General features: G+C 44.6%; 3 protein-coding genes across 3 annotated transcripts; all 3 read right to left on the bottom strand.

Annotated features, from left to right (window-relative positions):
- Window positions 1-2,589: 2,589 nt before the first annotated feature.
- On the bottom strand, window positions 2,590-6,921 carry slc52a3 (solute carrier family 52 member 3). The gene is made up of 4 exons (XM_035646220.2): window positions 6,467-6,921; window positions 4,828-5,850; window positions 4,084-4,207; window positions 2,590-3,864 (listed from the first exon to the last, which is right to left on the bottom strand). The coding sequence occupies exons 2-4, from the start codon at window positions 5,811-5,813 to the stop codon at window positions 3,652-3,654; spliced, it is 1,323 nt and encodes a 440-aa protein (XP_035502113.1). The 5' UTR covers window positions 5,814-5,850; window positions 6,467-6,921; the 3' UTR covers window positions 2,590-3,651.
- A 1,005-nt stretch (window positions 6,922-7,926) lies between these two features.
- ube2v1 (ubiquitin-conjugating enzyme E2 variant 1) lies at window positions 7,927-12,058 on the bottom strand. The gene is made up of 4 exons (XM_035646224.2): window positions 11,957-12,058; window positions 10,459-10,607; window positions 10,044-10,169; window positions 7,927-9,435 (listed from the first exon to the last, which is right to left on the bottom strand). Exons 1-4 carry the CDS (start codon window positions 11,976-11,978, stop codon window positions 9,289-9,291), a joined length of 444 nt encoding a protein of 147 aa, XP_035502117.1. The 5' UTR covers window positions 11,979-12,058; the 3' UTR covers window positions 7,927-9,288.
- Window positions 12,059-14,936: 2,878 nt separating this feature from the next.
- Window positions 14,937-22,430, bottom strand: peds1 (plasmanylethanolamine desaturase 1). The gene is made up of 6 exons (XM_035646223.2): window positions 22,223-22,430; window positions 19,699-19,818; window positions 19,460-19,551; window positions 19,230-19,374; window positions 18,145-18,357; window positions 14,937-18,063 (listed from the first exon to the last, which is right to left on the bottom strand). Exons 1-6 carry the CDS (start codon window positions 22,356-22,358, stop codon window positions 17,942-17,944), a joined length of 828 nt encoding a protein of 275 aa, XP_035502116.1. The 5' UTR covers window positions 22,359-22,430; the 3' UTR covers window positions 14,937-17,941.
- Between the last annotated feature and the right edge of the window lie 298 nt (window positions 22,431-22,728).

Consider the following 22,728-nt stretch of genomic DNA (forward strand, 5'->3'; position numbering starts at 1 on the left):
GTATTTTGTCCTAAAATACACCCGTTACTTTACCCTCCCAAACAACTCTAATAACTCTCAGGTGTTGACCCATGGGGGCCGACTTGCTCATTATCACTTTTCACCAAATACCTGACTGTTTCAGCCCATGGCGTTAATGTCTCGATGTTGTGATCGCACTGATCATTCAGCGAGTGTCTGCTCGCTGGGCCACATGGGCTTCGTGTCGACACTGCGGGTCCAGCCAGGTCTCACTCGGGACAGGGAGAGCAGGATGCATTTTCATAAATCATTTTGTGACACCACATCAAGGTTATGCGGTTGGCAGTCTGTGGCCCGTAAATTGCCTTTGCATTGTCAATGCAAAGGAGTTCCATTGGGATTTAAGTAGTTCAGTAGCCATTCATGGCTTTAAAATTAGGATGACCTTTTAATCTGTGATAATGTCGCTTTTAATATTAACTAAGTCACAGTAAAGTAAAAAATCTAAAGCATTTGTTGCTGTGAGCATTCAGACCAGCTTTTGTTTCCCGTCCATGATGCACTGGCTCCGTGTTACTGGAGGTAATAATTAGCTCACTATAGCAGGGTAACAAGTTTGCACCCCCGTCCTGCAGCGCAGCTCTGTAATTGGTCCCCTCATGTGGCACAGTCGGGCCCCAGAACAAAGGGTTCCCAGAGGGGGAATCTATGCTGACCCATGCTGAACCCTCCACAACAATGACAGGCAGGAAGCATTTACATATGCTGACAGACTTGTCTCTTCCTAGGGTGGAGTGCTAGGCACTTCATTAAAGCAACATCAATACCTGCTGATGGAAACCGAGGAGTGGGCCCGTGTGCATCACTGTCGTGAGATGACATGGGGCTGTCACATTCAATTTTGAATAAACAGACAGCATTTATTAAATGAGGTGTGTGTGGAAATTGATGGGAGTGAGGCTGCGAGCTGCTGTCTGGGCTGAGGATCGTCTGCATGCACCAGCAATTGGTTTCCCCACAAGCTGTTCACCCGAACATCAGCTGCCAGAATCTGTCGGCCCGCGGGTTCACCCAGGCGCATTTCCACACTTTCCAAGTCTTGTTATGTTATACTTCCTTTAGTGCGTCCGAGCTTCTACTCTGCTCTGTGGCATGTTGACATGCTCGTCAGAGAAGATCGAGCAAAGTCACACACAGGTGACGTATCTGTCGATTCAGCAGTTGGTCCGTTCATTCATTGCATCATGATGCTCTGAATTCATTCTCTTATCCAGTTACAGGAAGGATAAATCCTCCCTCCATTGGACACACTGCTCTTTTAGCTGAGAGGCACGAAGAACATGTGGAGGGAGGGGCGCTGAGGTGGTGTGTGTGTGTGTGTGTGTGTGTGTGTGTGTGTGTGCTCTTTGGGAGGTGTTGTCCTGAGCAGATGGACCTCTCTGTGGCGTAGTAAGTGGAGTCTTCACATGGCAGAGGAGACTGCAGGATCTCACAGGCCCGGGACGTCCAGGTGGCCGCGGCCCCTCCTGTCCAGCTGGAGCAGCGATGGGACCATCTGACACTCGCAGGAAAATGATACACTTTTCTTTGCTGCTTTGTTTTGTCTCAGCACAAAAGCCCCTGAGCCAATCAAGGAATTTAGCTAATGAAGCTGAGAGAAAAGCGTTTTGATTACACATAAATACTCAAGGTCATGTTAACAACGAGAGAACAGCATTTACACACCTGTGAACACGCTTGTGCTCTGATTTTTGGTTTAAAGTATAATAATAGTCATTTTTCTAGTGTTTGAGGTCATTGCGCATTTCACATTTCAAGCCCAAAGTATAAATCTGCGTCAGCATCCGACTGCAGGGAAACATTCTGCAATGTCGAGTCAACGCATCCAGTGAGAAAGTCCCATCTGCTCTCGTCCTCCACTGATCCCAGGCCCTGGAGGCTACATAGGGCTAATTGTGGCCCCATTTTCTCTTCCTTATCTTTTTGTTTTTACTCAGTGTCGGGGTCAGGGAGGCTCCCAAGTGACCAGCGGCAGGAGCAACAACCATCGGCTCCCGCTGAGCATCAGTAATTAGAGCCCTACGCTGCCTCCTCCTCCCTGCGCTTCCCTACAGACCACGGCCAGGGAACCTCTCGCTCTCCTTCTGAAGGGCACGGGGCCGAGAGGAGGAACAGCTGCTGATGGGAAACCGTGATGACCGGCGTGTCCGTGCAGCAGCATCTTTAACGGAGTTAAGACTTAAGTCTGTTGTTACATGAACAATAAACTACAGTGAGTGGACACCAGCATTAGCAGCACCTGCAGGAAACTCTGCCTTTGTGAAGCTCATCATTTCCACTTTGATTAAAAATGAAAATCTGCCGGACAATGTAACAGTCAGTTTTTTAGTCACAGTAAGAAAATATTACAGTGGCGGAAGAAGTTTTATTTATGTTAAAGTCTAAAAGGATAATTTTCGGAATGATATATATTGTACGATTGGAATTTTAATAATAATTCCTTACGATACAGATGGTAAACCTGTTCTGCGGGGAAGATTATCCGTCAAATAAATCAGAGTAAAAAAGTGAAACATTTCCTCCTGAAATATAGTAAAGTAGAAGAAACATAAAATTCAAATACTCAAATATATTTCGTTATTTTACTTGGTACAAACCACATTATTTAAGCTTTAGTTCATATTTATATTAATATGATAATGCTTAAATGTTGTGATGCAACTGTATTTCACAATATTGCTGGAGTATATTACCATATGTTGCTGACCGTTATATTCACAGTGATAAACTCATTTTATGCGTGCATGAATATGATTTTTGTTTTGAAACTAAATATGTAACAGGTTCATAAATGTCAGCATTCAAATTGGTTGCTTTATTTTCTCATGTATTTTATGTGAAAGGTTTTTTGGTCAGTGGACGAGCTGATGTTAGAAGTGTGCTGGCGCCATCTAGTGGTCAAACAGGCCAACAGTTTCATAGCTGATGCCAGCATTTCAGAGTTGTTATATATTTATATATTTTCATTCATAGTGTATTAACATATTTTATACAAACATGAAAACAAAATCACAGCTCCAAAGAAAAAAACTATATTAAACCATCACCTCTCAACAAACGTCGAAAAAATGTTTTTCTGACATTATAAAAAAATGCGCTGATTAATATCTGACGGGGCTTAAATATGAAGCCCCGTAGCTCCGTAGCTTAGCTTAGCATTGCATAACATTACATTACATTCATTTTGCCGACACTTTTGTCCAAAGCAACTTGCAATCATGGATGTTTTGACTCATCGGCCGTCGGCAGGACGCAGAAGAGCCCACATGAGGAAACAGCCCGGCTCTGTCCACCTCTAACAATCTGTTGAGTCTGTACAAAAGGCTGTGATTTTACCTACTGGACATATTTAACACGATGAGTAGTTTTTATATATTTTTGGTTTGTGCTCAGATTTAACGGACTAAACAACATGGTGGAGAGCAAGCTAGCTGCTGCTAAGCTAAGCTAGCTGTCCTAAACTCATCTTCATCCCCATTACGGCCCCAAACACACATGGCTCAACTGGAGACAGTAACATGCCATTTTTATTCAAGAGTTGTATTAATGTTATCATGGAAGTCTTGTCAAGCTATGTGGCTCGTACACGTCTCCGCCCGCCTCCCAGTTCTGCAGTTCTCAGGTGAAAGGTCACAAAGGACATTCAGTGTTGCAGAAGTCTCCCGACGTAAACAGCCGGTAGATGTTCACCAGGGGGAACATGGTGACCGAGCCGACCAGCGAGCCCATCTGTGCTGCAGCTCCACACCACACCAGGGCGCTGTGGCTCCGGTCCCTCAGGATGACACCCACCATTACTTTGACGTACGACAGCGTTCCAGTGAAGAAGAGCCACGAGAGCACCTGGCGAGGGCAGCAACAACAAACAGTGATGATGATCATAACTCAAGTCACGTTTGGTCGGCTACAGACCCTAACAGAATGTGTGACCTCACCAGTTGCTTAACACTCAGCAGGAGGAGTTGAACTTTGCCACAAGCGTTTCTCCGATAAAGGCACTGAGATATAAGTCCTGTGTCTATTCTTTCCACCTCTTACACAACGTTTTTATGTCCCACTTACAATGATCACCTCTCCCGCCACAGACCCCTGAAGCAACGGACACGGACTCATAGCTGCCATAGCGAGGTTGTAGCTGCCAAACCCCGTTCCCAACGCCGTCGCCACGCCGAGAAACACCAGGGACCTGCAAACAACAGAGCTTCGTTATCAGTGTCCTTCAGTTCTACGAACACGGCTACAGATCAAACGGGTCAAGTCTCTCATTCCTCCTGTTCATGGTCATTAAGTCATAATTTTCTAATTATCTTCCTATATGGGGTTAGGGAACCAAACACACAGTCCTTGTTCTGTGAATCAGAAGTTCATGTGAGGCTGCACCAGTCTGAATCACAGCTTCAGGTTCCTCCCTTTGAAACTCTGCAAAACCTTTTACAAACATAAAAACCCAGAACACACGAGAGGATGTGCTGCAATGCTCTAATAACTTTTCTAACACTGCTCTACAATGTTACACCTTCAAAATAACTAGACAAATGATCAGTCGTCTTTATTTTATAGTTATACTTTTTCTTGAGGTAGTTCAGGGGGATGAGTCGAATGGGTCCTTTTGTCTCCAACCCCTTTCATTTCTTGATTCATTCTTTCAGAAAACGATAAGAAGAGATCTCTTGTTGGCCTGAATCAATAATCCAGCAGTAAAAATAAAACCTCCTTCCTTCCACATCTGAGCACCTGAATGTTGTTTTAAGACTTTAAGAAGTAAAAATGTTCCTTTAATGAAAACTCAAGATCATGAAATGCTACCTGTTTTGGAAGAACATAGCGACGGTGCAGGCCACTGGGTTGGCCACTGATGCCAGAGCAGCAGACAGATGATAGGCCATGTTCCCGTAAGGCATACAGGAGTACGTCTGCACAGAGGGCAGCAGGCCGTTGGTGGCAGCATTAACCCACACCACCAGACAGTAGATGAAGGTCAGCTGGTACATGGAGTGTTTGGGACCACCCAGCAGAGGCCTGCTCTTGACGGGACCTTCTCCATCAGTGTCTGCTCCAGGGTTATCCAGGCCGGAGCCGACGGACGCCGCAGGGTCTGGCACCAGGTTTTCAGTGGACAGCTCGAACGTTCGTGAAAGCCTGTTCAGTGCGACAAAAGCCGCCAGGCTTACGCACATCATGGCTGCTAGGAAGAAGAAAAACACCTCGGTGGAGAAGTTTGGAGGAAGATACTCTGTATGTAAAGACGCCGCGCTCCCGTCGGTGTGGTTTCCTGCAGTCTGAGAGGAGTTGACACACTTGGCGATGCCCACACCCTGTGCGAGAGCGACTACACCTGGAATGAATCCACTTAGCCCTTCTCCGATAAAATACGTGGTGATGTATTTTGCAGGAAGCTGCGTCATGAAAGGCAGGAAGGTAACTGACGAGGTGCAGTCCACCAGAGAGAGGAAGAAGGTGATGATGAAGAAGGCAGTGCTATATGATGCCCCGAAAACAACCGTGGTCTTGTCCCAGAAGAAAGCTAGAAGGAAGCAGGACAGGACACCGATGGAGAGGATGGAGTAGATGACCAGGTGCTCTTTCAGACGACCAGGCCACAGTTTATGCATGAGAGTAACCAGCAGAGGGCCCAGGTTGGCCAGCTGGATGATGACTGTCAGGTACGAGGGGAGATCCCAGCCTTCAGGCAGAGTGTTGACGATGAGCGGTAGCTCCACCCACAGGCCGTTCACTGCCACCCAAGAGCCCAGGCCGAAGGCGCAGGCCAGCAGGTGGACGGGCAGAGCCATGGTGCAGCTGAGTCCAGAGCCTTCACCTGTGTCACACCTACAGGAACAAAGAAGCAGCAGCATCACTGAACAAGTCACCCGTTGCTTTTGAAACCTCCAGCTTAGTATGTTGACCTGCGACATCTTGTTTTTTGGAAACTGGAAGTAACAATATTTGGAGGAGCAAGGGGTGTGGCATGACTGAGAGCTCGTCCGGGGCACCGACACCTGCAACCATGCACTGATTGGACGGTAGCTGTCAATCACGCCTGAAGAGCCCTTTGTCGTCTATATGACTGTAATTGTATTTTCAACAAAAAGTATTGACCCTGATTTGGCTCCATACACTAGAGGCATGAAGGAGCATGACATGGAAAGTGTCGCTTGAGTAAATGTACTTTCCAGCAATGATCTCTTATGATTCATGATCACGACTGTTAGTAGAGCACACGTCAGTTTATTAATCGTATCTTCAGAAGTAGATCGAACGAGTCTTTTTTCAGAGTTTTACTCCTGTGTCAAGCAGCTGATGTATTGTTCCACATGTTATGGTAGAAATCCAACGAACCATGTGATCACATGACGTATCAGTGGTTCACTGTCACCACTGCTGCTGAGAACAAAGAACCAGGAACAACGAGGTCACTTGAGGTTACACATGGAAATGTACTTACGAGCGTCTTCAGACACGAGCTGTCATCTTCTGAGGAACCGAGTGACGGATCCCTCGACTGCTCTCACCTGCGCAGGCTGGTGGGAGTCACGTGTCTCCTGTGGAGGTCAGAGTCCAACGACGGCTCCTCCGGAGGCACTGAACTATGGAAATGACCGTTTGTATGTGAGGACTGACAGTGATAATCTGCAGGACGTGGTGAGGGAGAACAGAACCTCTCACAGTTGTAAATCAGCAACGATGATCAGACAGACAAGAAACTTATCATCGTCATCTCTGATGCCTGTTGCGGATTCATGTCCATAAATCCATGTTTATGTTTTCTTCAGTGTCAAGGTAATCTGGTCCTAGTAAATCCACGTGGACACTCAGGGATTGTTTATAACTACTTTCAATTAAAAACATCGCTGATATTACAACAGCGGGTTCTTCTTCCCTGGTGACGTCACGTGGGATGTTTCGCCTGCACCGCCCCCTAGCGGCCTCAGGGGCGAGACACACCGTCACTGACGACGTCATCAGGTTCCAATGTGTCGAGCTCTGGCCTTCTGAACTTTTGATCACATTCTTAATCATTCAACACAAACTCACTGATGAACAGTTTACAGAACTGGAGCAGAAAGGTCTGCAGCTCCAAGGTTCCACGCTGAAGGTCGTCGAGCATCAGATGATTAAACAGCGCAGCAAATATGTTCCGTTCCTTTTGTTGACTTCATGTGTGATGATATTCAGATCTTCTTCTTCAGTGTTTCCTTGTGGTTAAATGGAACATCAACATTCCTCCAACACAATTGTATTTGTTACATTATATTCATTTATCAGACACCTTCGTCCACAGACACTTACAATAACTCTGCATAAAGGTTCATATGACACTTATTAATACAAGCCAGCCAGCAGTTTATAAAGAATGACATTTACTGTGACTTCACCTGCTGCAGATTTAAGTGAACATCAATACTTATAATCCAGTCAGATAATAACCATTGTTATATTTTACCACTTTTATTATTAATTATGTTAAGTTTTGAACATGTTAACTTTTTTATTTACTATGGTTTTGATAGGTTTACTTAGGTGAAGGGTCCGAATACTTCCACTATTGCATATGTTTTACCAACAATAATAAACTGTGCTTATGAAACTGTAACTCATGTTAGACATGTTAGGAAATTCACTTTCCTGCCAAGACTCCCTGAGCTCCGTGTACAGATCAAACAAGATCTGATTACTGATCTTCAGAGGCTGTTGGGTCCAGTCTCATGATAATCTAGCTTCATATTTAGTCATAACTGTGGTGTCAAAGAAAGTGAACACAAAATATTGAACTATTCCTTCACGTTGTCTGCTTCCGCTAAATCTGTTTGGAACAATCAAGTGAATATGAACGATGTGCAGTTATGAACCATGTGCAGTTAAGTGTCCGTTTCCAATAATACAAAAAGGCAACAGACAAAGAGAAACACTCAATAAGATTATTTATGTTATTGTACAATCTGCATTTTTTAAACAAATAATAATAAAAAGAAGATTAGTACGATGTACAGTATCTGGTGTGGACCGAGGACTCCGCCCCTCGTCGCATCGAGTCCTCCAGAGCTCCAGTGATGGGGAAGGGGAGGGGCTTCATGAGTGCTCACAAGAATGTGTATACAGATATGTGTGTGAGTGTGTGAGTGTGTGTGTGTGTGTGTGTGTGTGTGTGTGTGTGTGTGTGTGTGTGTGTGTGTGTGTGTGTGTGTGTGTGTGTGTGTGTGTGTGTGTGTGTGTGTGTGTGTGTGTGTGTGTGTGTGTGTGTGTGTGTGTGTGTGTGTGTGTGTGTGTGTGTGTGTAGGCGCTCTGCCAAGGTGTGGGCAGGAGGTGGAATGTCACATGTTGGATGATGGGATATAAGGATGGAAGCGAAGCAGAAGAGTTGGAGAATCAGTTGGTGTAGATCTGGATCAGTTGGTGAAGATCTGGATCAGTTGGTGTAGATCTGGATTAGATATCAGTTGGTGTAGATCTGGATCAGTTGGTGTAGATCTGGATCAGTTGGTGTAGATCTGGATCAGTTGGTGTAGATCTGGATCAGTTGGTGTAGATCTGGATCAGTTGGTGTATATCTGAATCAGTTGGTGTATATCTGAATCAGTTGGTGTATATCTGAATCAGTTAGTGTAGATCTGAATCAGTTGGTGTAGATCTGGATCAGTTGGTGTAGATCTGGATCAGTTGGTGTAGATCTGGATCAGCTGGTGTAGATCTGGATCAGTTATCAGTTGGTGTAGATCTGGATCAGTTGGTGTAGATCTGGATCAGTTGGTGTAGATCTGGATCAGTTGGTGTAGATCTGGATCAGTTGGTGTAGATGTGGATCAGTTATCAGTTGGTGTAGATCTGAATCAGTTATCCGTTGGTGTAGATCTGGATCAGTTATCAGTTGGTGTAGATCTGGATCAGTTGGTGTAGATCTGGATCAGATCTGGATCAGTTGGTGTAGATCTGAATCAGTTGGTGTAGATCTGAATCAGTTGGTGTAGATCTGAATCAGTTGGTGTAGATCTGGATCAGTTGGTGTAGATCTGGATCAGTTGGTGTAGATCTGAATCAGTTGGTGTAGATCTGGATCAGTTGGTGTAGATCTGGATCAGTTGGTGTAGATCTGGATCAGTTATCAGTTGGTGTAGATCTGAATCAGTTATCAGTTGGTGTAGATCTGGATCAGTTGATGTAGATCTGAATCAGTTGATGTAGATCTGAATCAGTTGGTGTAGATCTGAATCAGTTGGTGTAGATCTGGATCAGTTGGTGTAGATCTGGATCAGTTGGTGTAGATCTGGATCAGTTGGTGTAGATCTGACCCTCGGGCGGCTGTGGAAGCTTCATGTTGTCCTTGCACGTCATGAGCCGTCGTAGCTCCAGCAGCACCATCCTGATGCTGTAGTAGTTCTGCCACTTGGCCAGTGCAGTCACCGCATGCATGTCAACCTGGAGGACGGAACATACGTAAATAGAGATGTACAAAGATTCCATATGATGCTACTTCCTGAACACTCCGATAAAGAAATCGCTGGTCTTAGCTGTTACTTTTCAAAAGGTACGAAATGGGATATTCAAATATTCTATGGTTTAGTTTGTGTGACTTCCTTTTGGTTCAAATCAGGTTTCACACATGTGAGTCACTCCCCACCAAGTGAATTAAACCTTTCTTCATAATTGATTAAAGGAAACAGTTCAGTTTTTCCTCTTGTGAGTTACAGGTTTTTTGTGAATGTAAAAGTTTAAGTGAAGGGAGCTTTTCTCCCCGACAGGAAACACTGAGGCTCCTGAACGCCTCGTCAGTCATCCTGAGGGGAGCTGCAGGACACTGAACATTACAGCATTAATAACCACATTATAACATGATGAACCTGAATATGAGTAGAATGTGTTTCATTTAAATGTGTTTAGTAAAGTGTGTTGGCCACCGACATACTGGAGCCAATCGGAGAACGAGATCAAGAACATGATCAGATATTTGAAGACTGCTGCAGCAGCATGAATGTACATTCGGGTGATGAAGCGAGAATAACGACCGGTTTAGAGGATGAACATACCTCGCCGCTGGAGGTGTGCACGCCATTCAAGTTTATCTTTGTTACGAATTTGACAGACGGCGGAGACTCTGGGTATCCTGGTCCACATTCAACCTTCAGATTGTACATCCTGTTCTCATAGCTCGTCTGTGGACAGAGACAAGTGCACAGCATACAAAGTTCAAATGTGGAACAATTCCATCCAATTATAATAATAATAATAATAATAATGAATACCGTCCATGTGAAAACCATGAATGAAAGTTCAGAAATCCAGGTTATGACCATAATAAACTCAGTTCCATAGGAAGAGTAACTCTGTTGATCTGTAGTCTGACAACATGAATATGTTAATGAGCTCTAGTTTTATACATTACACCACCATCCAGGCTGATTCACAACGTCGTCACTGCACAGTCCTGCTGCCTCCACTCACCCTGGGGGGGCCGAGGATCACACCTCTCCACTGTGTCAAGGTCATGTCCTCGTCGTCCTCCAGACCCCAGCTGACCGTCCCGTCTCCAACACCTTTCTGACCTTCCTCCAGCTCTTCCAACAGCCGGAAATTGCGAGGAACTTTGACGCCTGTTTGTGGATAAACACACAAAAACGAAGTGGTTACGCTCACAACACCTTTCAGACATGGATTATCAGATACAAATGAGAAGCTTCCACCAGCCACTGGACGGACATGGATGTTGTTCTGTCGTGGCCTTTGCAGTGAGATGTGATGTTGCTGGAGTGAGATGTGATAATGTGATGCAGTGAGATGTGATAAATCGCTGCAGTGAGATGTAATGATGTCGCTGGAGTGAGATGTGATGCAGTGAGATGTGATGATGTCGCTGGAGTGAGATGTGATGAAATCCCTGCAGTGAGCTGTGATGATGTCGCTGCAGCGACATGTGATACAGTGAGATGTGATGAGGTTGCATCGTCGCTGCCGCGACGTGATGACACAGTAGTGAGATGTGATGATGTTGCTGCCGTGAGATGTGATGATGTGATGCAGTGAGATGTGATGAAGTCGCTGCAGTGACATGTGATGATGTCGCTGCAGTGAGATGTGATGCAGTGAGATGTGATGGAGTGAGATGTGATGATGTCGCTGGAGTGAGATGTGATGAGGTCCCTGCAGTGAGCTGTGAAGATGTCGCTGCAGCGACATGTGATACAGTGAGATGTGATGAGGTTGCATCGTCCCTGCCATGAGATGTGATGATGTGATTAAGTCGCTGCAGTGAGATGTGATGATGTCACAGCAGTGAGATGTGATGATGTGCTGCCATGAGATGTGATGATGTGCTGCCATGAGATGTGATGATGTGATGCAGTCGCTGCAGTGAGATGTGATGCAGTCGCTGCAGTGAGATGTGATGATGTCGCTGCAGTGAGATGTGATGTCATTACTGCAGTGAGATGTGATGCAGTGAGATGTGATGATGTCAGACTCGGGTCTCATCATCAGCTGGAGGTCGGTCGTGTTGTTCACATTAAACTGTCCAAAGCTGAACTTCACCAACATCAGTTACTGACATTTAAAAGTGATGACACGTTTTTTAACACGTCCGCGGTCGAAGACTGTAAACGCCGCCGCACACGAGCTCAGCTCAGCGGGCATCAGGTGCAGCTGCAGCTCGCTAACCGCGTCAATAACACGTTATAACATGAAGAGCAACACGTTCAGTGTGATGTGATGTGCAACACGCGGACGACTGGTGTGACATGAAATGTATCCTCCTTTCATCCAACTTCTCTCGCGTTAGCTTCGTGCTAACACGTCGCGTCAGATTCATTGTGCTCAGCGGCTCGTCGGCAGCTCGGAGCTGCGCACGCAGCGTCCGACCACCGACCTCGAGAAAGAACTGAACATTTTTTCAAGCGATTGTTCTTCTTCATCTTCTCATTGTCTTTTATTTGTCTCGTTCACTTACCTGATCCGGCGGCGACCGCCATCTTGTCGCTGCAGAGCGGGAGCGCGCACGCAGCTTTGCCATTGTGGCCAAACGCGGCGTGCGCGTAGAAGAAACGGAAATCATCACGTCACCTCCTCCGTTGTTCTCAGACTGTGACCGGTTTATATACAGTTTATATGCAGTATATATACAGTTTAAATACAGTCTATATACAGTTTATATGCAGTATATATACAGTTTAAATACAGTCTATATACAGTTTATATGCAGTATATATACAGTTTAAATACAGTCTATATACAGTTTATATGCAGTATATATACAGTTTAAATACAGTCTATATACAGTTTATATGCAGTATATATACAGTTTAAATACAGTCTATATACAGTTCAGTTTATATGCAGTATATATACAGTTTATATTCAGTATATATACAGTTTAAATACAGTCTATATACAGTTTATATGCAGTATATATACAGTTTAAATACAGTTTATATTCAGTCTATATACAGTTTAAATACAGTCTATATACAGTTTATATGCAGTATATATACAGTTTAAATACAGTTTATATTCAGTCTATATACAGTTTAAATACAGTCTATATACAGTTTATATGCAGTATAAATACCGTTTAAATACAGTTTATATTCAGTCTATATACAGTTTAAAAACAGTCTATATACAGTTTATATTCAGTCGATATACAGTTTAAAAACAGTCTATATACAGTTTATATTCAGTCTATATACAGTTTATATTCAGTCTATATACAGTTTAAATACAGTCTATATACAGTTTATATGCAGTCTATATACAGTTTAAACACAGTTTATATTCAGTCTATATACAGTTTAAATACAGTCTATATACAGTTCACATTCAGTCTATATACAGTTTAAATACAGTCTATATACAGTTTGTATATAGTTTAAATACAGTCTATATACAGTTTATATATAGTTTAAATCCAGTCTATATACAGTTTATATTCAGTCTATATACAGTTTAAATACAGTCTATATACAGTTTATATATAGTTTAAATACAGTCTATATACAGTTTATATGCAGTATATATACAGTTTAAATACAGTCTATATACAGTTTATATGCAGTATATATACAGTTTAAATACAGTCTATATACAGTTCAGTTTATATGCAGTATATATACAGTTTATATTCAGTATATATACAGTTTAAATACAGTCTATATACAGTTTATATGCAGTATATATACAGTTTAAATACAGTTTATATTCAGTCTATATACAGTTTAAATACAGTCTATATACAGTTTATATGCAGTATATATACCGTTTAAATACAGTTTATATTCAGTCTATATACAGTTTAAATACAGTCTATATACAGTTTATATTCAGTCTATATACAGTTTAAAAACAGTCTATATACAGTTTATATTCAGTCTATATACAGTTTATATTCAGTCTATATACAGTTTAAATACAGTCTATATACAGTTTATATGCAGTCTATATACAGTTTAAACACAGTTTATATTCAGTCTATATACAGTTTAAATACAGTCTATATACAGTTTATATATAGTTTAAATACAGTCTATATACAGTTTATATGCAGTCTATATACAGTTGAAATACAGTCTATATACAATTTATAACTGTTACTGGTTTATATACAGTTTATATACAGTCTATAACTGTGACCTGTTTATATACAGTTTATATAGTCTATATACAGTTTATATGCAGTCTATATACAGTTTATATAGTTTATAACTGTGACCGATTTATATATAGTTTATATGCAGTCTATATACAGTTTATAACTGTTACTGGTTTATATACAGTTTATATAGTCTATAACTGTGACCTGTTTATATACAGTTTATATGCAGTCTACGACTGTGACCAGTTTATATAAAGTCTATAACTGTGACCTGTTTATATACAGTCTACGACTGAACGGTTTATATACGGTCTACGACTGTGAACAGTTTATATACGGTCTACGACTGTGACCGGTTTATATACGGTCTGCGACTGTGAACGGTTTATATACGGTCTGCGACTGTGAACGGTTTATATACGGTCTGCGACTGTGAACGGTTTATATACGGTCTGCGACTGTGAACGGTTTAAATACTCCCACGACTGTGAACGGTTTATATACGGTCTACGACTGTGACCGGTTTATATACGGTCTGCGACTGTGAACGGTTTATATACGGTCTGCGACTGTGAACGGTTTATATACGGTCTGCGACTGTGAACGGTTTAAATACTCCCACGACTGTGAACGGTTTATATACGGTCTACGACTGTGACCGGTTTATATACGTCTGCGACTGTGAACGGTTTATATACGGTATGCGACTGTGAACGGTTTATATACGGTCTGCGACTGTGAACGGTTTATATACGGTCTGCCACTGTGACCAGTTAAACGACAAGTTGTCTTATTATTAACGAACACATGAAAACACTCAAGACCGTGCGTGTATGCGTGAAATATTTCATCCCTAATGCATTATTATGAACTGGCTTTGCTAACAATGACTAGCTGGCTAACGTAAACCTGTACATTATTCTGTACATAGAATTTGCAAATGGAACTCCATCGACTCGGGTTATTCGTGTGCGACGTCAGGTATAATGGAATGCAGCATTATATGTCAGGTAGGAACCAATGAGCTCCGGCTGTTGTTCCACAAACTGTAGAGAAGTAGAAACATGCTAAGAGACGGACTGAGTCATTGTCTTATCCTTTAATCAGGTGTATTAACAGTTTTAATACATGGCACATTTATTAATAAGTAATAGGCCTTTTTAACACTTAATTCTAAAATTAAATGTTACGCAATTTCATCAGTTACAACTGTGTTCTCACTGTGACGTGTCAAAATATAATTTTGAAAAACACATTTGTTATGGACTATAATACAAGCTGAGAAAGAGATAAGTGATGTTGTATCTAGGAAGGAAAGAACTGCATCAGACAAAACGAGTAGCAGTAATAATCAACTGTTTATTTAGTTCATTTATAAATACAGTTTAATATATACATTTTAAGTCTCCCACACGGAAGACAACAAAAAGGCATCAAGGCATTATTCTGATATCTAAAACTCCATCACGACCGGCAACTATAACCATCCGGATGGGCCTCACCTCAGAAGGAGTGAGAGGTCCAAGCGATTTCAACGCAGCATGTCAAACATACCAACAACTGCCACCCACTTACTAACATGTTTGTTTGCTTCCACCAAATTGTTTCCATTGGGAAAAATATTGAATCAACCACATTTTGTCACAACAAACACTTCGAATCCACTAATTAAAGCCCATCGTCTCGAAGCAGAAGTTCTACCTCAATAACGAGAGGCGGAGTTAACTGCACTGATGTGTGGCTACAACAGAACCCAGTGACTGATCTATTATTAAACACGCCCTTAACTTCACGAATTCATATCAAACTTATAAAACTAATAAAATCATCTTAACCACAATCCTGAGATCATCTGGAGAATAAGAATGAAGAATAAGTCAACAAACGTTTAGTTTGTGTCCAAACCATTTTAGATTAGATTATTAAGGTCTTTAGTTCTGTCAATCTCCAAACTAAGTATGGCATTTTATTTTAGCTTGTCCTATTTTGCTTGTTTCACAAAAACACCAAATGTCCCTAAATTAAAATTTCTTTATATATTATTACCACAAAAAGCAATTAAAATGAAGTCGTGAAACACCCAGCGTGGCCAACACCAAACTTCCTATTCAGAAAACAAGTTGTGTCAAAGTTCAAATGTGTCAACAATATCTTAGTAGGCGTAGAATTTGAAACACCTGATATAATTCATTTATCAGCAAACCCCATATTCTCCGAACACAGAACTGCTATGACGGATTCAAGATGTGGAATATTACAGAATATAAAACTGAATAAAATTTTGGTTTCAAAGTTAACAATAACTATAATTAAATGACCTGCTTGTAGTACAACAATCAAGCCTTTACCTGGTCAACCCAGGTAGGATGAAAACAACATTTATTTTGGTACAGTTTGGTCAAACGTTTGGGGAAATCTTTCTGTAAGAGGTAAGAATTCATTTCTTTGGAGCGAACACAATGTTCGACATGCGTCTGTGGAAGTGACCTCTTCAGTAGTTAAAGTTCTGTTGTGCAGTTTGTTGAGTAGGTTTCCAGCTCCAAGTCTCCAACCAAGCACATAAGTGATAACTATTAAGAGTAGAAAGGCAATTTAACATAATCATAGTTAAGACGTATAGTTAAGGGCCTCTTATTACAATGCATAGTTATTTGCTGTACAAGACATTTACAAATTACAAAACCAGGAAGTTTAGTCACAATCTCATCTCCTCGTCAGCCATCACCAGAAGCCCTTGTGACATCACAAGTCAACTCACAGTTACCAAGACGGTAACGTCAGTTGCCGTGGCGACATTATTCACTGGGAATGTTCCGCTCGGAAACTGACAGTTGCTTGCCACATTACAAAAAAAAGTACTCCATTTACACCTGGCATTAACACGCCTCTCGTATCCACATTGTTTTATCTTGATATGATTTGAACCTGATTACATTTTACACATGGTATTAATGTCCAGCTCACATCTTCCTCCTCATGAAGAGAGGAAGATGGCTGCCATCCCTGACGCTGCTTTATTGTGTTTTCTTCACTCATCCAAAAGGTGTCTTGAATAATGTGAGGACGGCTTCTAGCGGCTAACGGTCAATCAGATCACACTCCGTCCTAAATGCGTCCTGGGTGATTTCAACACCTGGACTTCCATGTGGCCGAGCAGCATTTGATCAACCAGGACGGATCTTAATGCCAGGTGTCAATGTGTCAAGTTGGCACACGACTTTGGAGAATCTGCGTCTGACTGAGACACAAATCTGACAAACAGAACAACACGAGAGCTGCGTTTACAGTGTTAAGGCAACTAGACAAAACTGTACGAGCCCGTTTCCCTCAGAACCGTCTCTTCACTAGGAGTCAAAACACAAAAGTCTTTTCTCAGTGGACATCGTCTGAAAAGACTTGGCACAACAACAACAGCAGCATGATACATGTGTATTAATAGTCTGGCATCAACGCTGACTACAGTTACATGCAGTTAAAATCAAAAGACTGTACGTCCTCACTGAGCCTCACGTCCTCAGTGTTTGGAGTTTCAGAGGCCAAATAACAAGCAGAAATCAAATTCAAATGAAAGTACCTTTTTTTGTTCTTTTCTGTTTGTTTATTTGAAATGTTCTAAGCTGTCAGACGAATCATTTCGATGCTGGTGTGTGGTTTGGATCCGACTCTTCCACTGTAATTGTAGTCGATGTCTCGGACTGAACTATTGAACATGCTGCGTCACTAGAATCAGAAAGTTCAACACTGAACCAACAAGTAATCTCATCATCTCCTCGCTTTAAAAAACTAATGTAACAGTAATCAAGCTATTTGTTCTTTAGCATCTCATATCTCCCCAACCCTCTGACTTACGAGGGCCTAAATCCAGTTTTATTACTTCACATCAAGTAGACCCTTCATAAGGTGGGGATGAAAAGACTGATCCAGAAAAGATAAAAATATGATTTATCAACTCTCCACATTGGGTTAGTTTTCTTTCATGAGATCGTTTGAATTTTGACATGAGGGAAATCTTTTAAACTCCTCGGACAGAGATTTCAAATCATGCATCTAATCAAACCTTCTGAGCAGGACTCTTTCGTAAGTCACCTCAAAAAACGGACAAGTGGTGTTGAATATATGGCGAGTTAAAGATATATTGCGATTTTAAATAAAGATCTCCACGAGTAATAACGAGAAGTTCAATCCACAAAGCCCCCCTCTGGAAAACAGACAGAATGTGCAAGACTTAAAGCGATGGCATCAGAAAGGGTTAGTTAGTTTACAGTTTGATGAGGCAGGAGAGGGGACGAGAAGCCTGGACGGAGCCAGCATCTTCTGAGGTAGGGTGCAAGGTCGCCTGCAGCGTTACTTGACTTTTTGAGCCCATTTCAGGTCGTCCGCTCGGGGCTTCTCTCCTGTCACACCCTGGATAAGATCCTCCAGGTTCCTCCAGAAACCCAGCTTCTCCAGCGGGTAGTTCAGCCAACCTGCAGAGACAAACCTCCGTGAGAAACCTGCCCGACTCTCACGCCTCTCATCTTCACCCCATGTGGAGGTATATCACAAACCTGTGGTGATGCAGAAGTAGGTCTCGTGGGGGGAGACGTGGTGGATGCGGTGGTGCTTGCGGGGCAGGATGACGTGGCAGTCCTGCAGGAACAGGACCCAGCGAGGGAGGCCGACGTACGTGTGCGACCACTTGTGGATCTGGTTGGTGAGGGTCACAAAGATGGCCAGTGCAAACAAGTAGCAGTACAAGGGGTAGATACGGTAAATCTCCACTGCAATTAAAAGAAGACAGAAACAAAGTGTGTCAACTTCAATATTGTGTATGACGTTTATTATGCCTGAGCGAGGGTAAAGCTCGAGTCAGATGAGTTCACAACAGCAGGATAATCTCCGGAACATTCTGTGGCGTGTCCATTCATGGGCTCATTCAGACGTTCTCTGGACATTTTACAACATTTGTGTTCTCACATACAGCCTCTCCGGACAATTTCAGGAAAATGACTTATTATTTGTGGGACTTTCCAACATGAAATATTGCTGACAGCTTCGCTGGCTCTGTCTAACGCTACACTACTGGAAATCTTTTCTTCGCTGCTCTAAAAACAGAACGCGCCCGTGGCAGAACAGCGCAACTACAGATTTGTAACGGAGAAGTAGAATAAACTTGCAGCTTTATTTGGGTGAAACCACTTTAAAGATGTGAAATCAGATCGGAACATTGATTTGAGTACTGGTCGATGACCCACCGTGCAGTTTCGGCCGTAACTGAGGCATTTTAAAACCTGTATCGCAATCGGAACATCTCTAAAAACGAATTACCACAAACACAACGGGAAAGAAACACAAAATGACCCTAAGGAGACAGAAAATGTTTCTAGGGCGCCGGCAGGAGAAGTTCCGGACTGAAGAGCTCATCTGAAAGCAAACTCCGTTCTCAACAAGACAATAACAAACCTGACATGATTTCTAGTGACTTGTTATCTGATCCATCCCATTTGGTAAAATAATGGACTCTCCTCTGTTATCAGACCTGTGTGGTTTTTTTCTTCATCAAAGTGAGACGGAAACTCATTTTACAACTTCTTTTAAAAACTGTCTTCACGTGAAAGACAATGTCAGGCTCGGTTAGTGGGTAAAAACTCACCAGGGGGGAGGCTGAGGAAGTTTAAGGCCATGTTTGCTAGAGGGACTATGGTCAGCATGCAGTTGTCACCATTGGTCTCAATGAAGTCGTGACGGGTGATGGCTGTGGGGTCGATGTGGTGCTCCCTGAAGGGTCGTATGAAGGCCTGCGGGTCAGATCACAAAGCACATGCGCTTCAATGAATGAAAGTTCCTTTTGAGAACAAAAGATTCTAGCTTTGAAAAACAAACCTTTCCAAAGACGGGTAGATCTACTGATCCCCACGTATCCGCCCCCCAGTGAACAAGTCCTGAGGCAAAGTCTGCGGTGAGTATTCCAAGCACTGAGGACGAGTCAGAGAGTAGAGCCTCATTATCAAGTCAGAGGAGAAAACAACTCACACTCGTTTTCACTGCAACTTAAAAAACTCAACAACAACTTTACCACTGACAATATAATAACTGACATGATATGATTTTTCAGGACTTACCGATGCCCAACACAATGTGCCACAAATGCCCCAGATGGAAATTGCCAAGGAGGTGAATGAAATTAAAGGCCATGAGAGAGAAGCAGAGGACAACACTGATCCATTCTTGGCATCTTTTGCCTTAAAGAAAAACAGGAGCATAGATATTAGTTCAACTAGAGCACAGATGAGATTATCACAGAACCTGATGAACATCATATAATTCAAGATGAAAAGTCTCAAGGTTATTCAACCAGCCGGCGTGATTAATCATCAGGTGACACCAACAGATTTAAAACCTTCATGTTCGCACTCCACTACACTCATGAGTGGTCGAGTGCCTAAAACGGAAACGTTTGTCAACTCTGGGGCTGTGTAGTACGGATGGAAACCGGAGACGATTGGAAACGATGGCGCAGTCACTCGCCTTTACTTCCTGGTTATTTTCAGTCACGACTTGACTACCAGCGGTGGTGAAGACAAAAACACTTACTCTAACCCTGCGTTCCATTATACCTCAGACGTCGGGTTTAGGGTTCCAGTTCAACTCGGCCCTGCCGACGGGAGGTCGGGGGAAAAACAAACCACCACCCCGACTTCCGGGTTCGGAGATCGGAGTTGTGAGGTAAAATGGAGCAGCATCAGTTCTAGTTCCACTGTGTCTTCGCTCCAACAGAAGAAATCTCTGCTCTAACACCATTGTTGTTGTTTCGCTTCTGTTGTCTTTTCTGTAACAAAGCAACCAACTTCAGCATGACAATCTGCTTCCTGTTTACACTGGCACACACACGACCAGTGCATGTGGATGATCATGTGATACGTTGTCAGGTGTGTTCGTATAGACATGGATTAATACTGATACGGAGCTGAGACACTTGTTTCAGTTTATTTTAAAACATAGAAGTATGAATGTAGCCTGACTGGGTCCAGGCCTCCGAATGAAATCAACTTTTTATATTGTTTGTCTTCAAGTCACTGAACTCAGTTAAAACAAACAAAATGACCACAAGCATAACGGCTCCAAAAGAGAGAGAAAATGTGTAAGGAACTCAAAGACACAAAAACAACCACAAGCGACACAACATCATCACAAATAGACACGACAACCACAGAGAAATAAACTCACAAAAAAACTACATAAGGACACAAGACAATCACAAAGAGACAAAGAACCCGAAACAGACACAGAGCAACGGGTCCTGTGGGTCATGTGGGTCCTGTGGGTCCTGTAGTCCGTCCCTGTTCATCAGAACCTGTTTGTTAACGGAGCAGCTCGGTGAAGTGAACATCTCTGACACTGGATCTGCTCCTGAAGCAGATTCTTCTTCCACCAACACACTGGAACACTGACTGAACCAGTTTGACTCCTACAGAACCACTCAGGTGTCGGCTGTTCGTTTGGTTCTGGTAACTATCTCTCGTCGTTACGTCACACAGCTCACGGCCTCTGGAACCGAGGGACAGGGGGACGTTGGACCGGGGGGACCGGGAGGACCGAGGGACCTGTGGGACCGAGGGACCGTTGGACCGGGGGACCGGGGGACCGGGGGGAGAAGACCGAGGGACCGAGGGACCGGGGGACTGTTGGACCGGGGGACTGTTGGACCGGGGGGACCGGAGGACCAAGGGACCGGAGACCATTGGACAGGGGGGACCGGAGGACCGGGGGACCGGAGACCGTTGGACCCAGAGGACCGGGGGACCGGGAGGACCGTTGGACCGGGGGGCCCGGAGACCGTTGGACCGGGAGGACCGGGGGACCGGGAGGACCGTTGGACCGGGGGGACCGGGGGGACCGGGAGGACCGGGGGGACCGGAGGACCGTTGGACCGGGGGGACCGGGGGGACCGGAGGACCGTTGGACCGGGGGGACCGGAGACCGTTGGACCAGGGGGACCGGAGGACCGAGGGACCGTGGGACCGGGGGGACCGGGGGGACCGGGGGGACCGGGAGGACCGGGGGGACCGGAGGACCGTTGGACCGGGGGGACCGGGGGGACCGGAGGACCGTTGGACCGGGGGGACCGGAGACCGTTGGACCAGGGGGACCGGAGGACCGAGGGACCGTGGGACCGGGGGACCGGGGGGACCGGGAGGACCGGGGGGACCGGAGGACCGTTGGACCGGGGGGACCGGAGGACCGTTGGACCGGGGGACCGGGGGGACCGGAGACCGTTGGACCGGGGGGACCGGAGGACCGAGGGACCGTGGGACCGGGGGGACCGGGGGGACCGGGAGGACCGGGAGGACCGGGGGGACCGGAGGACCGTTGGACCGGGGGGACCGGAGGACCGTTGGACCGGGGGGACCGGAGACCGTTGGACCGGGGGGACCGGAGGACCGAGGGACCGTGGGACCGGGGGGACCGGGAGGACCGGGAGGACCGGGGGGACCGGAGGACCGTTGGACCGGGGGGACCGGAGGACCGTTGGACCGGGGGACCGGGGGGACCGGAGACCGTTGGACCGGGGGGACCGGAGGACCGAGGGACCGTGGGACCGGGGGACGCGCTCATGAGACGCAGCCGCTGACGGGATCCACTCACCTGGCGAGTACAGAGTGGCCAGTTCCCGGGCCCCTGCGTGTTGAGGGCCCCACCTGGACGCTCCTCGACCCGGTCCCTTCTGCTCCGGGCTCCGTGTTTCCGCTCCACAGCCGCGCTCGTTCACCGTTCTCGCCATTTCTTCCCTTTGGGCTCGGCCCCTCGTCTCTGCTCGCAGCCAGGAACCGACGGAATCATCCACTTCCTCAGCCCACGGTGCACGTAACGATTTTGACCAATCAGGAGCAAGCCGTTGAGCGGCACAGCCAATCACCGGGCGAGAAAGCGTTCCATAGACAGCAGAGTGACCAATGGGTGCTGCGACCCGGCCTGAGTGCCCTCTGCTGGGTGGACGCTAGATGGCGCTGTCGGTGTGCACGCGACACAAAACACCGGAACAGGTGTGACCGTGTGATTGTGACGCAACAGCTTTAACTGTGGAAAAGACCCAAAAGTTGTCAACATATAATCCATAGATTTACTAATTAAAACCAAATAATCAGGTTATA

This window comes from Scophthalmus maximus, chromosome 3 (genome assembly GCF_022379125.1).
Source record: "Scophthalmus maximus strain ysfricsl-2021 chromosome 3, ASM2237912v1, whole genome shotgun sequence".
Classification (NCBI taxonomy): domain Eukaryota; kingdom Metazoa; phylum Chordata; class Actinopteri; order Pleuronectiformes; family Scophthalmidae; genus Scophthalmus; species Scophthalmus maximus.

What these genes read in the sequence shown, in the direction of transcription:
- peds1 (XM_035646223.2), bottom strand. Translation starts at nt 22,358, where the DNA reads ATGGCGAGAACGGTGAACGAGCGCGGCTGTGGAGCGGAAACACGGAGC. An exon ending in CTTCCTCAGCCTCCCCCCTG is followed by an intron (nt 18,358 to 19,229) that starts GTGAGTTTTTAC and finishes TTTTAATTGCAG; the next exon opens with TGGAGATTTACCGTATCTAC. An exon ending in CTACTTCTGCATCACCACAG is followed by an intron (nt 18,064 to 18,144) that starts GTTTGTGATATA and finishes TTGTCTCTGCAG; the next exon opens with GTTGGCTGAACTACCCGCTG.
- slc52a3 (XM_035646220.2), bottom strand. Translation starts at nt 5,813, where the DNA reads ATGGCTCTGCCCGTCCACCTGCTGGCCTGCGCCTTCGGCCTGGGCTCT. An exon ending in GCTATGTTCTTCCAAAACAG is followed by an intron (nt 4,208 to 4,827) that starts GTAGCATTTCAT and finishes TGTTGTTTGCAG; the next exon opens with GTCCCTGGTGTTTCTCGGCG. An exon ending in TGGCGGGAGAGGTGATCATT is followed by an intron (nt 3,865 to 4,083) that starts GTAAGTGGGACA and finishes TGCCCTCGCCAG; the next exon opens with GTGCTCTCGTGGCTCTTCTT.
- ube2v1 (XM_035646224.2), bottom strand. Translation starts at nt 11,978, where the DNA reads ATGGCGGTCGCCGCCGGATCAG. An exon ending in GGCGGTCGCCGCCGGATCAG is followed by an intron (nt 10,608 to 11,956) that starts GTAAGTGAACGA and finishes ATCCACAAACAG; the next exon opens with GCGTCAAAGTTCCTCGCAAT. An exon ending in TGATCCTCGGCCCCCCCAGG is followed by an intron (nt 10,170 to 10,458) that starts GTGAGTGGAGGC and finishes CTCTGTCCACAG; the next exon opens with ACGAGCTATGAGAACAGGAT.